At 40.8% G+C, this 22977-nt stretch overlaps 1 protein-coding gene across 3 annotated transcripts; it reads left to right on the top strand.

Moving 5' to 3' along the window:
• The first annotated feature begins 201 nt into the window (after window positions 1–201).
• On the top strand, window positions 202–22320 carry LOC119885910 (ras-related protein Rap-1A-like). 3 transcript variants are annotated; one of them, XM_038696247.1, is made up of 8 exons: window positions 202–318; window positions 8518–8606; window positions 9548–9616; window positions 9845–9901; window positions 10572–10712; window positions 15118–15261; window positions 15646–15781; window positions 21257–22320. In XM_038696247.1, exons 2-7 carry the CDS (start codon window positions 8550–8552, stop codon window positions 15733–15735), a joined length of 558 nt encoding a protein of 185 aa, XP_038552175.1. In that variant the 5' UTR covers window positions 202–318; window positions 8518–8549; the 3' UTR covers window positions 15736–15781; window positions 21257–22320. The 3 variants fall into 3 exon arrangements, with proteins under 3 accessions (XP_038552175.1, XP_038552176.1, XP_038552178.1); XM_038696248.1 differs by having other exon boundaries at window positions 299–318; window positions 8513–8606; XM_038696250.1 differs by lacking the exon at window positions 202–318 and adding an exon at window positions 2911–3028.
• Window positions 22321–22977: the final 657 nt, after the last annotated feature.

Genomic DNA, 22977 nt, shown 5'->3' with positions numbered 1-22977 from the left:
CAATCCCTGACAGATTTCAGAACCAGAAAGTTAACTCATCCTTCAAGAATTTGTTATGTTTAAATATAAATCCTGGAAGCAAAGTGCAGCTGATGTGGAATATATTACAAACAATTAATAAAACCAAGGCGTGTGTGTGTGTATTTCTACTGACACTCGTTATTACTCCGCAGCCCGTTATCATGCAAATGACGGGGGACGAGTGGCCGATGTGTCATGCCCTTTTAAGAAAAATGAGAAATAGTCGGGAGTGACGTCTGCTGCGCACAGAAGCGAACTGACACTTGCGGAGCGGCGAAAGACAGCGAGCGAGAAACGGTGAGTGGAAATGCCAAACTTTACTGCACGCTAAACGCGGTCAAATGAGTATTTTGCGTGGCAGCACGCCGCGTCCACACTTGCGGGATAATAAGCAGACACAGCGGAGTGTACGACGTGTGTTGCATTTGTCGAATAAATGGAAATAATTGTCCTCAAGTACAAAACGGAGTGTGCACTCCCATTTTCAGTCAAGGCCAGGCGGAAGGGCAGGTAACGTTAGCAATCGGCTGTGTCTTTCCCGAGCAAATACACCGTAATGAGGGTTGTTTTAAAAACCTGCCACGTCCGGTAACGTTTGAGCTATGAGATGCGCTTGATTGCAGCTTGTTTCTGACAACCTAGCTGTGTTTTGATTTTACGCTAAGGGCAGGAATGTGTCGGCTAGCTTAGCTTGCTTGCTAACAAGCCGTAGCTAGCGGTTGTTAAGTGTCGGCGGCCCTTTGCAAGCAGTTAAAGCTAGCTAGTTAGCGGCATTTTGCTAACAAGCTTGATAACGGGTCTTAGCGTGGTTGCTGGTATGAAACTAGACTGTTTATGGGCAGCTGCTTTTCTCGGTTGACTGGATTAAAGATTATGGTGTTTTAAGGATTTGTCTCTAAGCGGGTTTATGATTAGAAGAGAATTTGATTAATGTTACGGAAGCTAAGGTTTGCAATAATCCAAGACATCGACGGGGTGTTAGTTACTGCTCTGTGGTCACAGCCACAGATTGTAGCTATTTAGCATGACCTGGAGTGATAAACATATGCTACTGCCGTAAGCAAACTAGGTAGATTCACAGTGAGATAACCCAAAAGCTCAAATGACTTTCTGTTGTCTGAGCCCGAGCTGTTGCAGGTTATTTCTGCCGCAGGGAGAGTGTTGTGAAACAGGAAAGGTGTGAACTCCATGCTGGAACTATAAACACACAGCTGGTCAACTTTATTAATTATACATAATTACAGCTTCCAATTATAGTGGACATTTCTGCAAAGACGCTAACTGAGTTAATCTGCCCCTTCCCTTGAATCTTCTCATAGTCCAGGTTTTGATGATGAGATACTGGCTATAAAACCCCTCTCTTTCAGCAAGCCTGCTGTCTGGACTCTCTAACAGGAACAGAGACTGGAAGAGACTATTTTAGTAGGTAGCTACTCCGTTTCCATCCTATCAGCATGAAGCCTTCATTCGCTCTGGAAAGAGGATGTGGTTACAGGTCAAGGCCCCAGCAACACAGATGCATACCGCTGATGGTATTTGTCAGTTACAGATCTTTGTCACAGCAAAGTTTTGTGTGCCCAGCTGCAGTTTTGTTCTGACTCACAGGGAGCATTCAAGGTTGTAGTGAACCTGAAAAAGAGATGCAAGAACTGAAGCTTTTGGTTCTTTTAAGACATTTTTCTTTCGGTGTAATTTTGATAGAGAAGACTGTGCAGGAAGTCTGACGCCTTGTGCTCAAAATCTGTTACCTGAAAGGTTGTAATCAGAAACACCCTAATTATTCATAAGTGTTGGTTTCCTGAATGAAGTTAAATGCAGTGTTATCTGTCACACACGAATATCACCCCTTAAACATTACAGTAGTGTGCGCTGTGAAAATGTAGCATTTCTTTGTTTAAGCTCTGTGGTGGAAAGGGTTTGTTTTACAGGCTTGTAAAAACCTAATTTCCTACGTTGTTTCCTAGAAAGAACTATGTAATTTGGCACTAATTATAAGTTAAATTAGAGACAGGGTTCAATCTGTATACTTACAATTAATTAATCCCAATTAACTGCTAAGCTAGCTAGTCTTTTAGTTGGTGCACAGCAGGTCAGCTAAACATAAAAAAAGTACAGTTTGATGGGGAATCATGCAGTTTAACATGAAGAATAAACTTTCCAATAATAAAATAAATTGAAATAATGACATAACACATTTCAACTTATGTTTAAAAGGAGCAGTACTTTGCAGGAAATTCCTCTTGATTTCAACAGCTCCTTTTTAAACACAACAAACTTAACAGTGTCAGAACCTTTTTCCGTATAATTAGTACCAGATAACGTTTGACTTTCCAGGAAATGTTCAAGACATAAGGAGGGTATTGGTAGGAAATAAGTTGGCTGTAAAATAACGCGTTACCGCTGTGTTTTCTTTACTTAAGCCCTCTCCTTGACAGGTTTTCTGCTGTCAGTAGTTTCTGGGTTATTCCCCCAAAGTCTCTGGGTTTCCTATGCTAAGCTCAGTGTGAACAAGCGATGTGAACTGGGGTTGTGGTGGGGGTAATGAGTAACCAGGAGCTTATCAACCACAAAAAACACTACAGCAGAACAACTGTCTCTTGTTTTTTTTTCTACCCCTAAACCTCAAGTTGCCTTGTGCTTGTCAAGCAAGCAAATAAGAAGATGGCACAACAGTTGGTATCATGTTGCTAGCTTAACCAAACGGATGTGTGCGTTTTCAACATCCGCACTTGGTGGAAGATTTACAGTGCTGCTGTCAATCATACCGCTGTGCTGAGTCAGGCACTGTGACGGCTTCAATGCTGTCAGATAAGCCTCACTAGACCAGGATTGAGTGCATCCTGAATGTTGTAATTCAGCTGTGAAGCCTCCTGCTCCCTAATTTCACTATCCTCTAGTTTGAGTCGTGGAGTAGTTTATGCAGACACATTCGCTGCATATTCTTGCTAGCAGCACCACCTCGTCCAATTTCCAGCCTTAGATGGATACATACCTTTGGCCGTAGAGGGTGAGTGATGCAGTGATGTCATGGTGGAGCATGTTTTCTGTGGCATGTGGCTTTCCCTCGCTCCTTATTTGCTGGGGTTACTACGAGAGCAGAGTAACGGCAGCGGCGTGTTTGTTTTGTTGGGAATGACAGTGTGTAGTTGAGGGCAGTGGAAAGAGCGAGAGGTTTTGGTTTTAAAGGGAGATGTCCTTAAATGGCCGTGTGTGTGTGTGTGTGTCGTGAGTGTGTAGGCAGGCTGTTGGGAGTGCAGTTGGATGTAGTTCCTGCTGTGAACGTTTGTCGATAAGGTATCCGTGCAAGAGCATAATTTTCAGTCAAGTCCCTCGTTGTTGTTTAGACTTTTATAGAAAATGCGTCACTTACGAGGGGAAAGTTCAATAAGGAAGGAGTTCAAAGGAGACGAGTGTTGTTTGCTAATTGAATATTAAGCAGAATTAGTTTGAGCCTTGATCAGAAAGGTCACTTGAGTTGGGAAGGCTGGTATTTGTATCTTGGCAGGTGTCAAGCACAACCACTTTGCCGTTCTCGAGAACATGAATTAACACACTTGAGCTGAGAAATGTTCTTCTTCTCTCCTACTCAAGCTCAGACATAATTAAAATCTTGTCCTTTTTGTTAGTGATGCATTTTAACTTGATTGTCTTTTTACTTATAGGCAAAAGTTGAGCTTCTTCAAGCAATCTCCATCCATTGTATGACATGGTTATGTAAAGGTTAATAGGAAAACAACTAAATTTGAAGTAACTTAATCTACACTGCCAACATTGTTAAAATAAAGCTAGAACTTTATTTATCCTGAAGGAAATTGTTGAATTAGACAGCAATGGTTTAAACTCTTGCATTTAAAGAATCTGGAGAAGAGGGACCAGAGTTTAGACCATTATTTTGCTGTGGTAAGCACCACAATTACATAATAATAAAAAAAAATTATATTAGTTCTCTTTTTAGTTGAGTAAGTGGTTACCACACTTTGCTTTGGACAAGTGTCTGCTAAATGCTCTAAATCATAGGGCACTAATAGGCGGACCGCGGTCCGGATCCGGACCCAGCCGCCGTCCTCTCCGGACCGCCGACCTACAGCCCATTTATTATTGAGACTTACTACCTCGTGACGGAGCGTTTCTATTTTAACCCGCGCAGCTTTTCTAGCATTTACTGTACTGGTTTAGAGGACCAGGAAACTCACAGACCAATCGCATGTGCTCCAATCGTCTCATGTGACGCTGCTCAGCCAATCAAATCTGTGCATACCGATGCTTGCGAGTCGAGTCCGCGAGATTCACCAGAGACGTTTTGGAAACACACGCGAATTGAGGGGACGAAAGGGAAAAGAGATTTCACATGACTTTTAATCAAGAATGTACAGATTTTTACATGTACATTCCTCCCACGGGCAGTTCAAAACCAGAATATCTCATAGATCTCCAATATGCTAGCTGGAGCTCACGTTTCTCACTGAACAACAGAAAGTAGGAAAGTGGTAGCTCTGTAAGAGGAAATGAAAGAGAAGAGGAGGCATTACAGCTGTTCATTTGTGTGTTTATTATAAAATTGGTTAAGACTACACTTCATCACTTCAAGCTACACTTTTTATTAATTTTTTTTCTAAAAATTAGGCACTTTAATTTAGTTTACTTAAATTTAGAATTTATTATTTGAATAGTTATTATTTATTATCCCTCCAGTTTGATGTGAAAACTGACTGAAATATTATTTGATTTGACAGTCCGTTGTTGACTAAAACATGTGTTGATACAACTATAGGTTATAGTACTGAATGATAACGCAAGTTCGTCGTTTTGATGTTCCGGACCTTTGCTTCAGGAAATTTTCTCTAACTAGACCTCTTTGAAATCTAATTGAATACCCCTGCTCTAAATGTAAAGTGTACCTAATATGTGGCAATATCAGTAATGATAAACCAAACTCTCATCCCCAATAATAACATAGGCTTTATAAACATAAAACTGAAAAAACAAAGGCCATACAATGCACACATATTTTCATTAAGCATTGAAAATGGCATGTAAACATAGTATTTGTTGTAAGTATTCAAGAATATTAAAATGTAATAAAAAGGCAAAAACACAAATGTAGTTAAGAAACATGTTTGCCCTGCAGATGATATCTTCCTAATCAGATTTTGCCCAACTTGCATTCCTACTTTCTCTTATTTTTTTTATAACCGGCTACATCTGCCAACTATCTTTCTACACGAAGACTCAATTTTCAGTTTGGGTTAACAGCATACCCTTGTAGCTTTTTTGTATCCCGTGGAAGCAGACGTCCTCCATAACGACCTCTGAAGCAGTCGCATCTAACAGCCTCTGTCACAGAGCAGGTTCCTGAAATCCTCTGTTGTAGTCAGTCCACAGTGTCCATACAAATACCGTGACATGCGGATAGCTGACAAGTGAGGCCTAGCCAAAAGTTAAGTGTGACATTGTTTGTGTGACACTGTGCATGCACTTGACTCTGTACTTGAATTTACACGAGGGTGCAGCAGAAGCTGTTTGCGTAGCACTCGTGCAGCCCTGTTCTTTTTCTTTTCCCCTCCAAAGGGCTCTTCCCTAATCGTAGGACGGAGAACTTCTCTTTGTGTGTAGAGGATTAGTGAGTATGAATTATTCACAGTCTGGGCTTCATATCCCACATGGTCACTGCGATTGAAGTTGGAGGTCCTTTGTCCCCCCCCCCCCCCCCCCCGAGTATTTTGATGGAGTGTGCTGTAAAAAGAGCCGTGTAGGAGGGGATCAGCTGTTTCCCAGAATGGCTGGCGATTAGCTTCTTTAGATGGTTTGCAAAAAATGGGTTGATTATCAAGCAAGGCTATGCTGTCTTATCTGAGACCTGAATTTAACTTTAACCACTTTCTCAACACAGCTTTGATGCCAACAAGCTGCACTTTTCAACCCATGACCGAAAAGTTGAATCCTCTGGCTTCTGAATCACAGGCAGTATATGTAGTTGAAGAAGCCTGTTGTCATACTGTCTCTAGTTTTCCCTCAAAGTTTGGCCACAGCCTTCATCTTGTATCATTATAGAGCCCCAACCGATATGGGTTTTTGGAGGCCGATGCCAATATTAAAGTGAAAAAGAGCCGATTTATGAGCCGATATTTAGATTTAGAGAATGATTTGGATAGTAGACCCCTTTACTGTATAAACTACACTTCGAACAGGCCGATATTGAAAGCTGGTATGTATGTAACCTTTTCCTAAATGGATTATGTTAATAAAATAGATTACAGTTTTAAAAAGTGAACATTTCCTAGTGAACTTTTTCAGCCATCTGTAAACAGAGAGAGTAAAGCTGATGATACTAGGAGCAACTTTTAGAGCAATCTTATTTAGAATAGGTCAGAAACTATAGTTTAATGGCTCATTACGACGTTAGCGTTACCTCCACCACTGATAAACACGGCCTTAGCTTTGTGGCTAATTTAGCAATGGACAGCGTTAGCTGCTGTAACGTTTCGTGATTTTAGAGAATATTTAGAAGTGATGAACTAGAGACAAATATGGACTGTTCACTAGAACTGCCACACTGTGTCAGAATAAATCTACAGTTCATCTGTCAGCAGCTTCCAACACCCAGACACCGTAACATTAAACTGCTGTGAGCTACTTGGAAGCCGGGAGATGACAGTGAAAAACAGGAGGGTTAGCAAGTCATGAATGTTTTCAGGAGAAGAGAAGTGATTGGGTCTGTTTTTATTATAATTATTTAAGTCATGTAATTAATGTGAGGAAAAGACCGACTCACTGCTCATACAGGCCTCTGCGTGTTTGGTTTCTAAATGCTGCGTGTAAGCTCCGGTAGACTTCGGTCAGCTGCTTGTGGTGAGGCAGTGTTGTTACAGGGGAGCTGCAGCTGGTCGCCCTCTGGTGGGCAAACTATGCAACACCCATAACATGAGTGAAGGATCTGACTCTTTTTTTTTAATTGTCATATATCTGCCGTTATAAACAGCAGATGCCGATTAAATGCAATTAGCTCATATCAACTGATAAATCGGTCTGGCTCAATATCATAAATTGGATAAATGTGGCGCCACCTTACCTGTGTGGACACTGTGATTTTAGTATTAACATTTTTCATTATTTTGACCTGCTAATCTTTATTTTCAATGCAGCAACAGGTGAAAACAATATCTCCAAATCGAGGGAATACTGAAAAGAATTATACTAACGGGGAAAATGATCCCAACACAAATGTCAGTAAAAAAGTAATGTATTTTCAAATTTGGTGACAAGGAATTTTTCATATGAAGTGAAGTAGGGCTGCAAGTGATTATTTTCATTATACATTAGTCTAATAATTATATGCTTCATTAATCACCTGGTCTATAAAATGTCAGAATGTTGAAAACTTCCTCAAATGTCTTGTTTCTTCTGGCCAACAGTCCAAAACCCAAAGATATTCAGTTTACAGTTATTGAAGACTAACAAACCCAGATATTATTCACATGTGAGGAACTGGAACCAGGCCTTTATTTCTTACGCAACTTAAAAATGCATAGATCATCAAAATTGTTTCCTATTCATTTTTTTTAAATTAACAACTTGAGTAATTAAGATTTTCTTTGCAGCTCTAAATTCAAGGATTAAGTGTTTCTTTATGGGTTGAGAACATTTTCCTAAACTAAATAAATAATTGAAAACCTCTTAAAGTTTTGGGAAAGTCTTGATTTTTACATGACAGAATTGTTTAGTAATTCAAATCAATCATTTGGACATCATGTTTTCTAAAAAATATCATTTGAAATGAAGCTGGAAAGTAGACGACAAACCGGAACCCCCCGCATCACCCAGCCTCAGCTAAACCTCAGTGTAGCAGCCTCTCCGTCTCTGTAGCCCAACTTGTAGTGACCCAGTTGGCTAACCCAACTGACTTTACGCCACATTGTGTGCCAATGATTCGAAGCCTCCCTGTCCCTTAAAGGGATATTCCAGTGATTTCATAATTTCCTCCCCATCGCAGTTTCCACTTCCCTCAGCTGGTTTCTGTAATTAGTCTGAAAAGACCGACACTATATTGCTATTTTACAATACCAAGAACAAGTGAGTGACTGAAAAAATAACAGCAGGGTGTGTTTTGGTGCGCCAGATTGATTGTGTCATTAGGAGGAATATTTGCCAGATCTATGTATCACCCCCCCCCCCCCAAACACTTGTACACACCACAGCTGGTTTGTGTTAGAGAGGGGTCACATACTCTTAGCCTCCTCCACCCTGAAGCAGCTCCACTTATGGGTGTTCCCTCTATTGTTGTGCGGCTTCTTGTCCATAACCTCCAGGAATGACTAGAATCCTTCCCTTCTGGAGTGGGAAAGACCAGACTGGGAAAATTCATCTGTGTAGCTTGAAAAGCAAGTTGAATCTTGCTGCTGCTTCCTTTTTTTTTTTTTTTTTTTTTTTTTTCATGATTTTTGCACCTTTTCTCATTTTGTTTGTCCCAATTTGCTTTTCCCTGTTTGTCCAGTGCAGATTGTTGGGCTGTCCGGTGAAGCAAACCCGCCATGCGTGAATACAAGCTAGTGGTGTTAGGCTCTGGAGGTGTGGGCAAGTCCGCTCTGGTGAGTATTCCCTCCTCACCCCCTTTGTCCCCCCCCACCTCTAACACCTCTGCAGGGTGGGACTGGCGGGAAAACTGTCATTTATATGGCAAAGAATGAATTTTGTTTCAACATTTTTGGAGAAAACAATGTTGTAAAAGAAGCTACTGCATTTTTTTTTTTTTGTCAGAGTGAGCTACAAGAGCACAGATTAAAACAGTCCTTTTCCTCATTTTTTAAAACTTACTTTATTTAACTAATTACAGGCAACATGCTTGTGCTTCCTCACATGTGTTCTTCCAGCTCAGTGTTATACAGAAGAGTTCTTTCAAAATGTGCAATGTATGCTGCAGGCTTGTTAGTCAGTGTAATCCATGTGTAGGAGTGTTTTTGTCTGACTAGACATGCCAATCCTAGACTTGCCATTGGTTGTAGATGTGGAAACCATTTCTTTTTCATTGGTTTGATTAAGAACGGACACAAAATCTTAAACTTTTATGTATTTTATTTAGTCATGAAAGGGTTGTAAGGAGGCCATAAATGTCTGTGAAATCTATGCCCTGCTTAGCTGACTTCGACCGGGTGATGAAGTCGGGTTAATCCTTCAAACTGGCAGGCTGACGTGTTTAGATCTTAAGATATTATCAGATGAACTCAGTCTACCCCTAATGTAAACCTACCTTTTAAGCACAGCGCTTAATGTAGGCCAGTCCTAGCTTAGACTCTTTATTTGCATGTTTCACGTGAATCTATAAAATGAAAGATTTAGCTGAGGTTGGTCTGCTTCCGCGCTGGTGTGACTGGCAACATCCTCTTCGTCAACGTCTTACCGAGATGTTGCGATAATACAGCAGGGAGGTGCTGCTCTTCGGCCATATTTGCCATTCTGAATGTTTTATTTTTGTGACCCGGAGGATGTCGCATTGTTCTAACGTTTGCTTGCTCTGTGGCTTCTTTTACAGACAGTTCAGTTTGTACAGGGAATCTTTGTGGAAAAATATGACCCGACAATAGAAGACTCGTACAGAAAGGTGAGTGTCCAATGAGGGGGGAGAGGCAGAGTGCTGGTTTGGAATGAGCTGATTGCTAGCAGGTTCACGTCATGATATTGTGCTCCTGTTCTAGGGTTGTTGTGTGTTTTTTTTTTTTTTTTTTTTTTTTTTTAATGTATTTTTGATATGGAATATGATATACACATTGACCTGAAATTAAACTTGACATTATCTGAGTCTTTTGCCATTTCTTTTCCTCTCTTACAGCAAGTGGAGGTAGATGGGCAGCAATGTATGCTTGAAATTCTCGACACAGCAGGCACAGTAAGTGAACTCCTCACCACTGAAATCTGTCAATGCCCTGTATTGCTATTTTGAATGCTGACATTTGGATTGCAGTGTGTGTTTGTCAGGTATCTCAACTATCACATCTCAAATATCTCAACAACTGTTGGATGGAGTAAGATTTAATTTTGTAACAACATATGGCCCCCAGAGAATGAAACCTACCAATTTTGCTGATTCCTTGACTTTTTCCTGTAGGGCCACCATAAGATTCACATTTGTGGTTTTGAGTGAAATGTCTAAATGACTATTGGATTGATTGCTGTGAAATTTGGTGCAGACATTCCTGTTCCTGTTAAGGGATGAGTTCATAATTTTCCTCATTCCTTAACATTGCATCTAGCAAAGTTCACCAATTAAATCTGTTTAATTTGGTACTTGTATGTATGTTGATTGCGCGCAAGCAACATGCGTGTTGATTCTTGTTTCTAGTGGAAAATCACAGGGCGCTCAGTCTACCTACACTGCACAATGGTGTAAGTGTGCTGTGGAAAAAGGTGACAGAAATCTTGCATTCCACTGTATGTACTGAATCTCTGAACAGGTCAATGTGATTTCCTGTTATATGCAATGGACCTTTACAATAAATATGTATATGAAATATGACAGAGCTCTTGGCCTGTCCTTCTTTATTTTTCCCGCTGTGTAGGAGCAGTTCACAGCAATGAGGGACTTGTACATGAAGAACGGCCAAGGCTTCGCCCTGGTATACTCCATCACAGCACAGTCCACATTCAACGACCTCCAGGACCTGAGAGAACAGATTCTACGAGTAAAGGACACCGAGGATGTAAGTATGCAGTATGCACACACATTCTTCCAGGACTTATTCTCATTTAGTTTTAATATTTTATTTTCATGGTTGAATGGGTTGTAGAAACACACATAGTGGAAAGTTGTGCAGATAAGTTATAATCGCCCCACTTCTGTGTTCTCAGCCGCCTACATTGAACCAGATTGCACTGTTGCTATGGATACCATTCAACACTGTAATCACTGCATCTTATGCCAGAAATTACAGATTTGTATTACCTCGAATTAATGCAGGTTGTGTTATATGGTGTCAGTTCTGTGTTGTCTGTAATGTGAAAACATTGACAAAGCACTTAGTGAAACTTGTGTATGCAGCCTGGCATTATGTAATATTAGCAGCATGAAGGTCCCTGTGGTTTGGTTTCTTCAGATGTGTTTAACAGGGACAAAGGTCCATAGTCACTTAGCTAATAGTCCTTTCAACAGCACAACTTTGTCTCACTAATGGATGTTCAAGCCTGAGTCTTGCTTTTCATGCAGACAGTGTGGTTTTCCCCCTCCAAGTCTGCCGCTCAGCTTGGATCTGTAACAGTGCAAATAAAAATTGGAAGTCCTCTTATTTTTTCCGGTTTGCTGTTTGTTAGAAGCACATGTCCAGTTTTCTGTATCTCTGGTAAATTGTGAGGCGGTAAAGTGAGTAAGCCCTCCATCCCCTCTCTGGTGGGGCAGATAGTGCGTCAGCAGGATCTGAGATGCCCTTTTTTGGTGATCTCTGGAGGGAATGAATGTTACCATAACCCTCTCTCTCACTCTTTCCTTCCCTCTCTCTGTTTACTGTCAGCCATCTAAAAAATCCCTTCTGCAGCCTGGCGCAGAACTGTCACATCTTTTTTATTTTTTATTTTTCTGTGCATCTTTCTATTGCTCCCCTTTCTCTACATCTGCCAGTATATCCCTCTGCTTTTTGTTTTGAATGGCTTTTTCAGTGCCTGTTGCTCTGAGTTCCCTCCTCTTCTCTATGGCCTGGCTTGTGGTCTGGCAGAGATGATGTGCAAGGAAAGCTTCAGCTCATCAAGAACACACTGGATTGCGAGGCTGTGGTACTTCATTAGACCCTTCGTGGTTAGGGAACTGAGGTTAGCCTCAGGCTAACAGATGGATAGCAGGATCAGTGGCTCCTCAACGTGCAAGAAAACAGTCGACGTCCCTTTTCTTCTCTAACTGCGTTCCCTTTGAATATATCCCCAGTCTTAACATTTGTGCTTATCTGGCTATTATGGCGACTCTGTCAGCTATCAGTCCACTGGTGATTTAAGCTTTTACCTGTGATGGCTGTGACATCTGTTTATCTTTCTTTGCCCCTTGCAGGAATGCATGACCAAAGGAAATGCTTAACGTGTTTTTCTTTTTTTTTCATCTATGAGGGCAGATTTCTTATAGAGAAAGCTTTCAAGCTATTGCAAAGATAAAACGGCTATTGTAGTTGCTGCTACAGCTGTTCTCATTCTCAGCTCTTCCACGCACCATTTACTGCAAGGCCTGCAAAATGGACAGACGCACTTAATATTGCCAAGCTCAATTAAAAAGCCGTTTTTATGACTGTACGTTAAACACAGTAGGGCCGAATTCCATCTCCTTAAAAAAGTTCTTAGGAGTAAAGAATAAAGTAAGTGAGCAGTCACCAGTTTATTAAAAGCTCACTTCCCTTCCTTCCACAGTTCTTATGTAAGAGAGGTCTTATGACTTTTTCAGGCCATCTCTGTCTCTGCTTGTGTGACTCGGATGGTACTAATGCCTGACTCCATGCTTGTGACTCACTGCTCCATTCGGAACGACTGGCTCCATTCATTTAAGCTACTCCATTCTCCCTCTTGTGTGTGTGTGTTCCCCACAATCCAATCTTTAGCATGCCTTGTGGGCGGGACAGGACCTGTCTATAGCATGTTAACGTCATTGTCTGAACAGATTCTCTGTGGGCTGCGTGGATTCTTCAAGTAGGCTAATGCTGCCTGATGTGCTGCTGACACTAAACATTTTTGCATGCATACCTCCATCCTACCACCCCTCTCTCCATACTTTTCCTCCCAGCTTGGCTCTGAGTTTGTGTTAGGAGGGCATACCACTGGTTCTCCCAGGACCCCTTGGGAGAAATGTCGTTCAGCAGTCCAGTCCGAGGGCTTGTTTGGATATCAAACATCGCTAGCAACCTCCATGGGGTTAAACTAAACATCGCAGTTTCCTGTCGTCTGCCTCACAGCTCAGAGAGAGAGAGCAAAGAAAAAAGGACCATGGTGTATTAGTCCTACACCTTCAGAAGTATTCATCTGGAGGAGCGTGGCCATAACTGCTGTCAAAAACGACATCTGAACACTAGACTTGTGGGTGGGAAAAGGAGGTTTTGAGCAAGTTAGTGCATGTCAGGGTACTACCATATTCCTCACAAATATCCAGTTTTTACAGATTCACAAGACACGAATGGGGGCGATCAGTGGACCGGCAGGATTTCCCATGCAATGATTTATTTGTTACAGGCCCACCACAAATGGATTTCCCCAGCTGATATATTATTGGTGCCTGTTGTGCTACATGCAGAATTTTCCACTAGTTGATTATGTGTCTTGCTTGCTAAGCTGTACTGCAAACACAAATATCCTGTGAACTTAAACAAAAGACAGAGAAAATACTGAAGTCCTCCTTAAACTTGAGTCTTGAGCCTTTTCTTATTATTGTCATGAAGTTTTTTGGAGGGTGGTATAGTGATGAAAACAAAAATACACTGCATGCCGCATGAACGTACACGCGCACACGCGCGCACACGCGCGCACACACAGTCTTGCACTATCATGTAATTCCACAGAGCAGCCGGAGCATAGAATCCATCTGAAATGTTCGAAAACATTCAGGAAGGAAAGCGATGTTATCCCGGCTGGGCGGGGCTGCCATGACTTCCTCCGGGCCGGCATGCTCCCTAGATAGCCGGTCGGGAAACAGCAGGCAGGATGAGACGCATCCTGACACCCTGACCGCCCCGGCTCTCCCCACTGTGACAGTTGGGTCTGAAGTTTTGCCCAGAATATTCTCACTTCCTCAGAGGTTTATATATATATATATATAATATATATAAATTTTTTTTTCTTTTCTTTTACCTTGGTTGTTAAAACATCTGACTCAGGGCACAAAAGAAGAAGTGTTTGGTATTTTGGAGATTCCACAGCCAGCTGCACTTCATGTCAGTGGTCATCGTCTCCGTGGTTCTGTTCTCACTTTTGTTTGGAAAAGAATTGGCTCTTCTAAAGAACGAAAACCAAGAGAAACTCCATTCATTGCAAGTTCATATTGATTCTTTAATCTCTTTTGTCACTGTTGTGTAACCTAAATGACTTTTTTTGCCTTCCCACAGGGATTGATTGATTTTATGGATTGACTTTGTGACAAACCAATCCAGGCTTCAAATTGAATTGCGTAGACTACTTGACTGTTAATAATCCTGTCTCCACTGTTTTACTTGAGGACGTATGAGTTCAGCATTCATTGAGAAATATATGTTCCTGCTAGTACTTTCATCCTTCACATCCCAGTCCCATGTCCACCCTTAGCACTGGACCCCCACAGACTTTAATATCACCGGTGTGCCGAGGAGGGCTGGCCCTATAGGGTCAGATTTATTAAACTTTCAAGGGAAGTAAGAGTCAAAGAATAATTTCATTGGTCATTTATCACAGCCCCCCTGCTTATAGATTATTTTTTTGCATATATGCAGATATATACAGAGACATGACGTATGAACATGAATAGCAACAAAATACCACTTGAATCTTTATCTACAGAAGCTCAGCATGCACTGCACCATTGGTTTATTGAAATCTGTTTCTGTCAGTTTAAATTCTATATTCACTTTGATAAACCACCTTCTTCGTCCCAGCCAAGCGTTACAAATGTCTGCAATGCCTGCGCTTTATGTGGAATTCCTGGCATTTCCACTCTGTTTAATGCACACCTTCAATATGCACATTAAAACAGGTGAATACAAACATGCACTCTGCATCTAAACATTTCTGATAAATTTAACAGAAACACATTTTTCATGTGTTCAAAGTTTCATTTAAAAAGTATGATTTGGAATTACTGAAACTTGTGTAATGTATTGGCATTAGTATTAAAAACAGACATAATTCACACTGTCCCACTAACATTGTTCTCATTACTTGAATACTATCTCCTATTTCACTTTCCGCTCTAAACCTCCTACTTTTCTTTATTCTCTTTTTCTACCATCAAACTTCCCTCTCTTACTCTATTATTTTTACCCACATTTGTCTGATTAGCATTTTTCATTGCTTCAGATTTGTTTGCTTTTCCTTGCTTTTGCTTTTTGTTTTTATACTGCAATCACACACCTGCCTCAAAGGATTCATACTTACCTTTAGTTTGCTTGTCCTCAGGTGCCGATGATCCTGGTGGGGAACAAGTGCGACTTGGAGGATGAGCGTGTGGTGGGGAAGGAGCAGGGCCAGAACCTGGCCAGACAGTGGAACCACTGTGCCTTTTTAGAGTCCTCTGCTAAGTCAAAGATCAATGTCCTCGATGTGAGTATACACCGAAACCAACCAATGGTGACACCTGACCATGCAGTAAACAGCTAGCCCTCAAAGACCAGTCACAATTTTTTTTTTTTTTAAATGCTGGCCTCGTTCTAGTGGTAGGAGCTTATGTAATGTTAACAAGGAACAGCACGGTTCATCGAAGACACAGGTGGTAAAGAGTTCAGCTGGATTATACCTTCTACTCAGCGCTACACCCTTGTTAAACTTACTGTGTGCAAACAAGGGCATCAATCAATTTAGTGATGAGGCTTCAGGTGATTAACAGTGCCACGGTATGTTAGGAACTGCCTTGTATAAAAGAGGAGAGATGATTTTACTGCTAAACCACTGATCTTTTTTGTTGTCTCTTTGTTGTGTCTTCCTTAGATCTTCTATGACCTGGTCAGACAGATAAATAGGAAAACGCCAGTGGAAAAAAAGAAGGCAAAAAAGAAATCCAACTGTGTCCTGCTTTAAAGACCCCCGCCCCCCTCCTCCAGCCCCTGCAGCAGCTCTGAGCCAGGTGAGTGGGTCTAAAATTTCATAACAGTGTTAATCATGAAGGCCCAGCAGCTCACACATTCATGATGTCAAGATGCATAGGTAGGCTGTAAGGGTAATTAATGTTATATAAAAGCTTTCTATGTCACCTTAGATGATGCTGCTTACATCAGGTGTAGTTTGTCATTCATCACAGTCTATTACGTGTGTGTTTGCCCGCAGCCAAGACGAGTCAAATGAATCTGTAAATATTACATCATGTCAACAGTGGTTACTGTCGCTTTTTGAACTCTCTAAGAAGAACCTGAGCACATAAAGAAACTTGGATAAACCTTGGATGGTGCAATGCAGAGAGGGTGCCCCCAATCCAGGCAGATAGGGGTACAACAGATGCTAAAAGTGGGGAGAAAATACATTTTCTGTGGAAACTTCCTTGAACAACAGGGTAATTCCGAATTAACCAGTATATTTTTTTAATTTAAAATTTATTTTTTTTGTGTGTAGTTATTCCAGTTTAATGTATTTAACGATGGCAAAGTAATTGACCCTTCCCTAAGCCACGGCCCGAATACGTAGCTGGCCAATCACAGCGCAGTATAAGACTCTCTCTAACTCGGGTCCGACACTTTCATGTCTGCGCTCCATTGACTCTAATGCATAAGGAGTCGTTTTCTAGCTTCTTTTTATTTTTGCTTTTTCCAAGATATGGTCAAACGCTGTTCCTGGGGCACTTGTAATAATTACAGTTGCTACCAAGAGAGGTTGAAAGGACCCTACTGTTTTGCTTTTTCTTGATTTTAATAGTGACTAGAGAAATACCCAGCTGTACAGGAACAGTGTTGATCTTTAGTATTGTTGCCCTCTTTCTCAATTGTCAGGTGGTAATACTGTGGTTCACATCCTGAGTCAGCCTTCAACAGTGTGCAGTGCTTTCATTAGCATTTTCTTTTTTCATCTTCATTGCTCTTGAATGAATGAGTCACTGCGTGATTGCTGGGATTTAAATATGGTGCTCAGCAGACTGCAGCAGCTGGTTATGTCTGAGGAAATCCAGGTCATCAGGTTGTTTCCCAGGAAAATCAGGATCGCTTCTTCTTTTCAAAAATTTTCAAAGCGTTTTTAACAGTTTGGCCGGAAACTTGTTATGAGGAAGTCTGAACACAGTAACTCAGTAAACCGGGCTGCTTATTACTGTCAATCCTTCTACAGAGACAAGCTATTTTTAGATCACCCTTTACTGATATTTACTGTATGTGATGCAATAATTAACCTTCATCCATACTACTTGTTGGATTGCAGCCTGACAGTACATTGGAGCTTCCTTTTTGTAAGCACTGGTAGCGTCAAGACAGTATCTCCTGTCACAATTTACTGTTATATTGGAATCCCATTGTGTATTGAGAGAGAGTACATTTTATGGAAAAATTAATTATAAACCCTTTATAAATAAATATAGAACTAGCTTCTTTTTTGATAATTTAGTATCTTAAATGCCTGACTAATCAAAGTACTTCATCACATTGGTGCAAGGTCCCTATAATTAAAAACATTACCATACAGCAGTCATGCTTATTGATTTGCAATAATGCCCGTAATGACCTTTGACATCCAGAAATAGCAAAGGCTTGGCGGCCTTGGCACAAGCAGTGTAGCAAAATCTATTCTCACAGTATATATTGTCATGTTGCCCATTTCTGATTTTAGCTACTGGTCACACTGACCCAAAAACCCACAGTAGGTCACAGCAGGTCACTTTAAGCTCCTGATGAGATTTAACCCACCGCTCTCCATCTTAGAAAGTCACGGTAAGAATGTTTCCACCCTGATGTGGAAAATTTCCTTTGAAAGATTTTACATTCAGTCAGTTGAGCAAATCTCATGATGTGTATCCAGCGTCACATGGAGATTACTGAGCCTCAGTGTTTCCAAACTTTGAAGGTGAAAGACCTTAGAATAAAGAAAATACTTTATTTGTAGGATATGTTGTTTGACCATGCAAAGGGTGTTTTACAGCTGTTCTCCATGGCAACTCTCAAAGACATGGAGAAAGGCCGGACAGCGTCTCTTCAAAGGCATCCACGGTGTTGCACTCGGATGTACACACTTAAGGCCAACTTCGCGTAGCTGCATATCGTAACGCTGTAGCCTATGCCAAAGCCTGACGCGCACCTCCCCAACAATGTAACTACACTTCGCGGAACCGCAGACTGCAAGAACTGTGATTGGTCAGCTTGCTAGCATCGCATTTCCTCCAAGCCCCCAGGAAGTGCTCCGTGCTTTGAAGCCAGTTCTACTACTGGCCAAACCAGATGTTTTCCCGTACACTTACATACAAATATATACAAAATATTGTGACTAAGACCTCCACACTTTTTGTGTTAGTTGATCTGTTTGTTTGATACAGGAGCCTCTGAAAACTGCTGCCTGAATTATTTATTTATTTATCTTTCTGTTTGAACTCTAATGTGTTTGGTCAGTGAGACTAGTGCTGAAGTGTCCTAGAGCAAAACTCTGACTCTTTACCATGATTAGAGGTGTTCTCCTGTAGCTGACCCCTTTTTTGGAGTGGACAAAAACATTTCTTTAAAAGGAGCAATGCATTTATTTCTCAGTACCACTTGGACATCACATTGTCAATCCACATAATCATAATAACCATAATCTCTCATTTAAAAATGTCCATGTAGGGAGCTGACCGTATCAAGCACGAACCTCTTCTGCTTAAGACTAATTATGTGCAAGAATAAAAACCATATACAGTTCAGTAGCACTGAAAGTTACTAAAGTCTAAACTCTAACCATTAAAAGTGTACAGATGTAACATTAAAAAGTGCATGTCTGGTGTCACAGTAGGACGTCCTTGTTTAGATATTAAAATGGGTGTAGCTGAACATTCCGCAGTTTGCAAGAGTTGTGGTCAGAGTGCGGCCCCTTCGAGGGCGTTATAATCAGTGTTAACACATTGTGGGCAGTATTGACGGAACACACTGTGAAGCACAGCAGAGATTTTATATCTACCTTCTTCAGTCACTTTTAACTTGTGGGGAGGGGGGAAATAAAACTGTGATATTAACAATAACACCGGATTAGTGAGACAGACAGTACCATTGTGCCCAGCCCAGACATCAGGGTCGCTAAACCACCCACTGCGTTCCTCGTCTGAATCCATCTGTGTTGGTCAGTTAGTGGTCCAGTGTGTGTGAGAGTTGGGCCTCTGTCAGCAGGCCCCGGGGCGGTGTCTGCTGCCGCCCCCCCTTCACACGCTGGCCAGCCCAATGAACCAACACTAATGGGATTACAGCTGCACTGTTCCACTGCTTACAACACACAAGCTCATACACTGCAAGGGGGGGGGGGTATTACAGTGCCAGCCTCAGACAGGACAGAGAGGGAGTTAATGGGACATCACTTTGTACAACATTGCCATTTCCAGTTTGCTGACCTCATGAGCCACCGGGCTCTGATTTTAGCACTCACTGTATTCACTGGGACAGGAAGAGGCATGGAGCTGATACCTGATATGATTCAGTAGTGATTCTAAAGGTGCCGACTATTGGTATTTGCAAGGTTTTCTTTCCGATTTGTGGTCACATTTTTAAACCCAAACGTTGTAGGACATACTATTTACAGGGAGTAAAAACCTTTTTTTAAAAAAAGAGATAGTGTATCTTTAAAGATTTAAGTAAAAACTATGTATTTCAGAAAAAATCTGGACAGGCCTTACAGGCATGTATTCAGATTCTGTTGGGCACCTACAGCAGCAATATGCGACTTAACCATCAGACTTTTATAGACCCGATTAATGAGTTTTGAAATCTAGAAGTTAACCTGGGTGTTAATCCAGCTGGGAGTTTCAACTCTCTAACAAACTTTATAGTCTTTTTTTTAAGCCGATACTTTGAGTTGTCACAGCAGCAAAAACACAGATGTAACCATTTGCATTAATCATGGCTGCGTTATATCTAAGTGGCCCAGTAAGTCATGCCAGAGAGCTGGCATGCATAATAGCATGGCCCTGGACTTGGAACATCTAAATGGAATCCAGCCATAGTTAATCTTATTAATAGCGCCTGTGCATTGTAACTGTCTCAAGTCAAAATGTCTGCTGTGAAAAAGTTGGATGGTAGCATTCCCTTTAAATGAGTGACGAACTCAAAAAGCCAGCTGGGCATGCATTTGCAGAGCTATGTGTGTTCTCACTTCTATTTCTATTCTGTCTATGCTTTGCACTCAGGCTTTGCTATTGGTAAAAAAAGCTGAGCCCATTAAGCATTTGATCAGACAATGCAGAACTGCCCCCCAGTGGCTCTCAATGTCCAACCACCCAAGCCTTGTTTTAATTACAAAGCTAAAAGCAGCGCAGGTGTATCAAGCTGAAGTTGTAATTATGACTGAGAGATTTTTCTAAAGCTCTGAAATATCCGATTTGGCACTTGCTGATGTAGAAGTGCCTCTAAAACAAACATAAATACCTAACATCAACTGTCTTTAGTTGGTTTTGATTGTGAACGCTTGCATCTGACAAACACCACATAAGCCACAGAGCAGGAAGTCTCTACCGTGAGAACTGACTTAAGCGGGGGAAGTGGAGGTCCACAGAAGAGCTAGACAGATATTTTCCACCGTTGCACCTGTACAGTCTCTAAGCCCCCTGGAGGAGCTCAACAGACTGCCTTATGACCAAAACAAAGCAGTGTTCAGCTTCCTTGAACTTCCTTTTGCTCCTAAACTTTGACTTAGCATTCAATTAAATCAACAACATAAACATGAAAGAGGAAAATCTTTTATATATTGACCCTACAGTTATGTCGGCAATATTAATACATCCCCCTTAATCTTAAATGAGTTAAATAAGGATATTAACCATTTTAGAGAACTTGAGGGTCGAACTAAAAATGAAGCATTTCCTTAAATATTTACAGGCAAGTTACCATATTTAGAATCTGTTTAGTCTGTCATATTTATATTTGTCTTTCAGACTCACTGTGACGCTTGTATGTCACTGCTCAGCTAATACAAAAATGAGCTTCTCTGACCCAGTAATCATCAAGATTAATACAAAAATAAAGGCTTGAAATATTTCACTTTGTGTAAAGAATCCAGAATATAGGAATGTTTCACTTTTTGAATAAAATTACAGGGAAAAAGTAACTTTTCCACGATATTCACATTTCTTTGAGATGCACTCGTAGATGTGATTGAGCGCAAGAAACAATCTCACTAATACGTAGTCACAGAATACATCATGTTGTAAATCCCCCCCCCCCAAATCTTGTAGAGGTGGTGTGGGTATTAGGACAGACTTTTTATATGGTTGTTATTAAAAATATGGAGGGTGTGTAGCCCCCTGAGAAGTCTGGACGTTTGGGATCATTTATGCACTTAATCCTACTTCTAAGAATGTAATGTCACTGACCGGCCACTAGAGGGAACTGACAACTTGCAGGTGGGTAGTCAGGATGTGAAACGAGGACCTAACCACCATGCTGTCTTGCAGAAATGCTGTAATGAAGAACTGTTGCCCTGATTGGAACGTGCCAGCCTTCCAACAGCCCTGCCCCCCCACAAACACCCCCACCCCTCCCTCCATCAGCCATAAACGGTGAATCAGCTGACTGAACTGCTCCTATCAAAGATGAGGATGATCTACACGAGAGACGGAGAGAATTTAAAAAAAGAGAGAAAGAAAGACAGTAAGAGAGAGAGAAGACTCCAGTCTCTCACCTGCGAGGACCTTCCTCTGTCTCAGTTTCAGTGTGAACCTTGAACGGACAGTCTCCATTTCTGCACCAACAAACACCACAAACTTATGATGATGATGAAAGCCTCTGAAAGTATAACGTGTCCATGAGCCGCCTACATGGCCAGAGAGCAGCCCCTTGTGTTTTTTTTTTTTGTTTTGACAGTTTAACAAAAAGAAAATAACAGCGTTAAAGAAGGAAAACAAAGTTAGAACAGTATTTTTCATCTTTTTTCAATATCGTATTTGAAAGACATGGAAGTTGACCTCTTTAGTTGTATGATTATAAATATTCTTCAAAAACGAGCATGAAAAAAATGCATCAGTTATTAAGTGTAGATGTTTTCAAGTGGAAAAGTGAGAATTTTTTTATAGCCATACACCTATTCTCCATGCCTGTCATGTCAGTGATGATAGATCAAGGTCTATAATATGTATTATTTTTATTATTTTTTTTTTTCTTTGTTCGCCCTGTTGTTCATGGACTTCTCTTCTGCGAATATCTCTCTCTGATGTGACTTAATTTTATACTCAGTCACTGGGATTTCATAGCTCCCATAATATATTCTAATGCCATTTTTTGCATAATAATGCTTCAGAAAAAAATGGGTCTTTTATAGAAGAAATATGGGGAAAAATAAGGATTGATTTCTATGTCTCTTGAAGCTGAAATATATTATACTAAACCAACTCTAATAATGCTTCTTGTGTTTTTCTGTCAATGATGTTCCAGCTTTTATGGATTATTAAAGTACATTTTAGTACATTTTCATTATATTGGTCAATGTATTTTTGTGAATTAAACTTTTATCCAAAGTGGATCTGACTTCTTTGAGAGGAGTGAAATTTAAAAGGTGTTTTTAAAGGGTTGGAAACTGGCCTGAATTGCATGGGGACATTTGTACATTTTGTAAGCTCTGTTTAGTGCAATATTGATTCTATACAGTGAAAGTAGTGTGTTTATCAATCAATAGATGGCACAGAGAGGGCAGTCTATATTATAGAGCTTTTAGAGAATTTAAGTGGTTGATGCTTTTTATCACACAATGTTTTGCCTTGCCTTTATTGACCACCAGGTGTCAGTATCTGAACAATGTTCAAGCTGTTTGTGTACCGATTCAAAGCCCCAGCAGTAAATTATGTAATGTGGCTTAATGGGAAAATCAGTCATAATGAAATTAGTGCATCTTTCATTATAATTCTTTATGCCAAAGCACTGTGAGTATTGGGGAGAAGGAAGAATTGTATGTGGGCTGCAAACCCCATGGTGTTTCTGGTGCCTTGTACACTGAGCCCCCGCAGCCTGGATTAATTCCAGTTTCTCACCTGAAAGACTGGATTTTCTGTAATCGTCTCTCACTGATGCAAAAAAGTGTGGGGGATTTAAAAATTATAATAGATGAAAGGTTAAAGGCTGCATTGAATAAAATTAAAATGATTTTTGTTTGATGAAATTACAGAAGTTTTCCTTGAATAGT

This window comes from Micropterus salmoides, unplaced genomic scaffold, assembly GCF_014851395.1.
Source record: "Micropterus salmoides isolate LMB-PRFRI ecotype aquatic unplaced genomic scaffold, ASM1485139v1 Ms_hic_scaffold_4, whole genome shotgun sequence".
In the NCBI taxonomy this organism is placed as follows: Eukaryota; Metazoa; Chordata; class Actinopteri; order Centrarchiformes; family Centrarchidae; genus Micropterus; species Micropterus salmoides.
The sequence above is the reverse complement of the archived record's forward strand: the minus strand, read 5'-3'. Positions and strand labels throughout refer to the sequence as shown.

Excerpts from the sequence above, each read along its gene's own strand:
- LOC119885910 (XM_038696247.1), top strand. The coding sequence starts at position 8,550 with ATGCGTGAATACAAGCTAGTGGTGTTAGGCTCTGGAGGTGTGGGCAAG. Across the intron at positions 9,617-9,844 it reads TAGAAGACTCGTACAGAAAG|CAAGTGGAGGTAGATGGGCA; the intron begins GTGAGTGTCCAA and ends CCTCTCTTACAG. Across the intron at positions 9,902-10,571 it reads TTCTCGACACAGCAGGCACA|GAGCAGTTCACAGCAATGAG; the intron begins GTAAGTGAACTC and ends CCCGCTGTGTAG.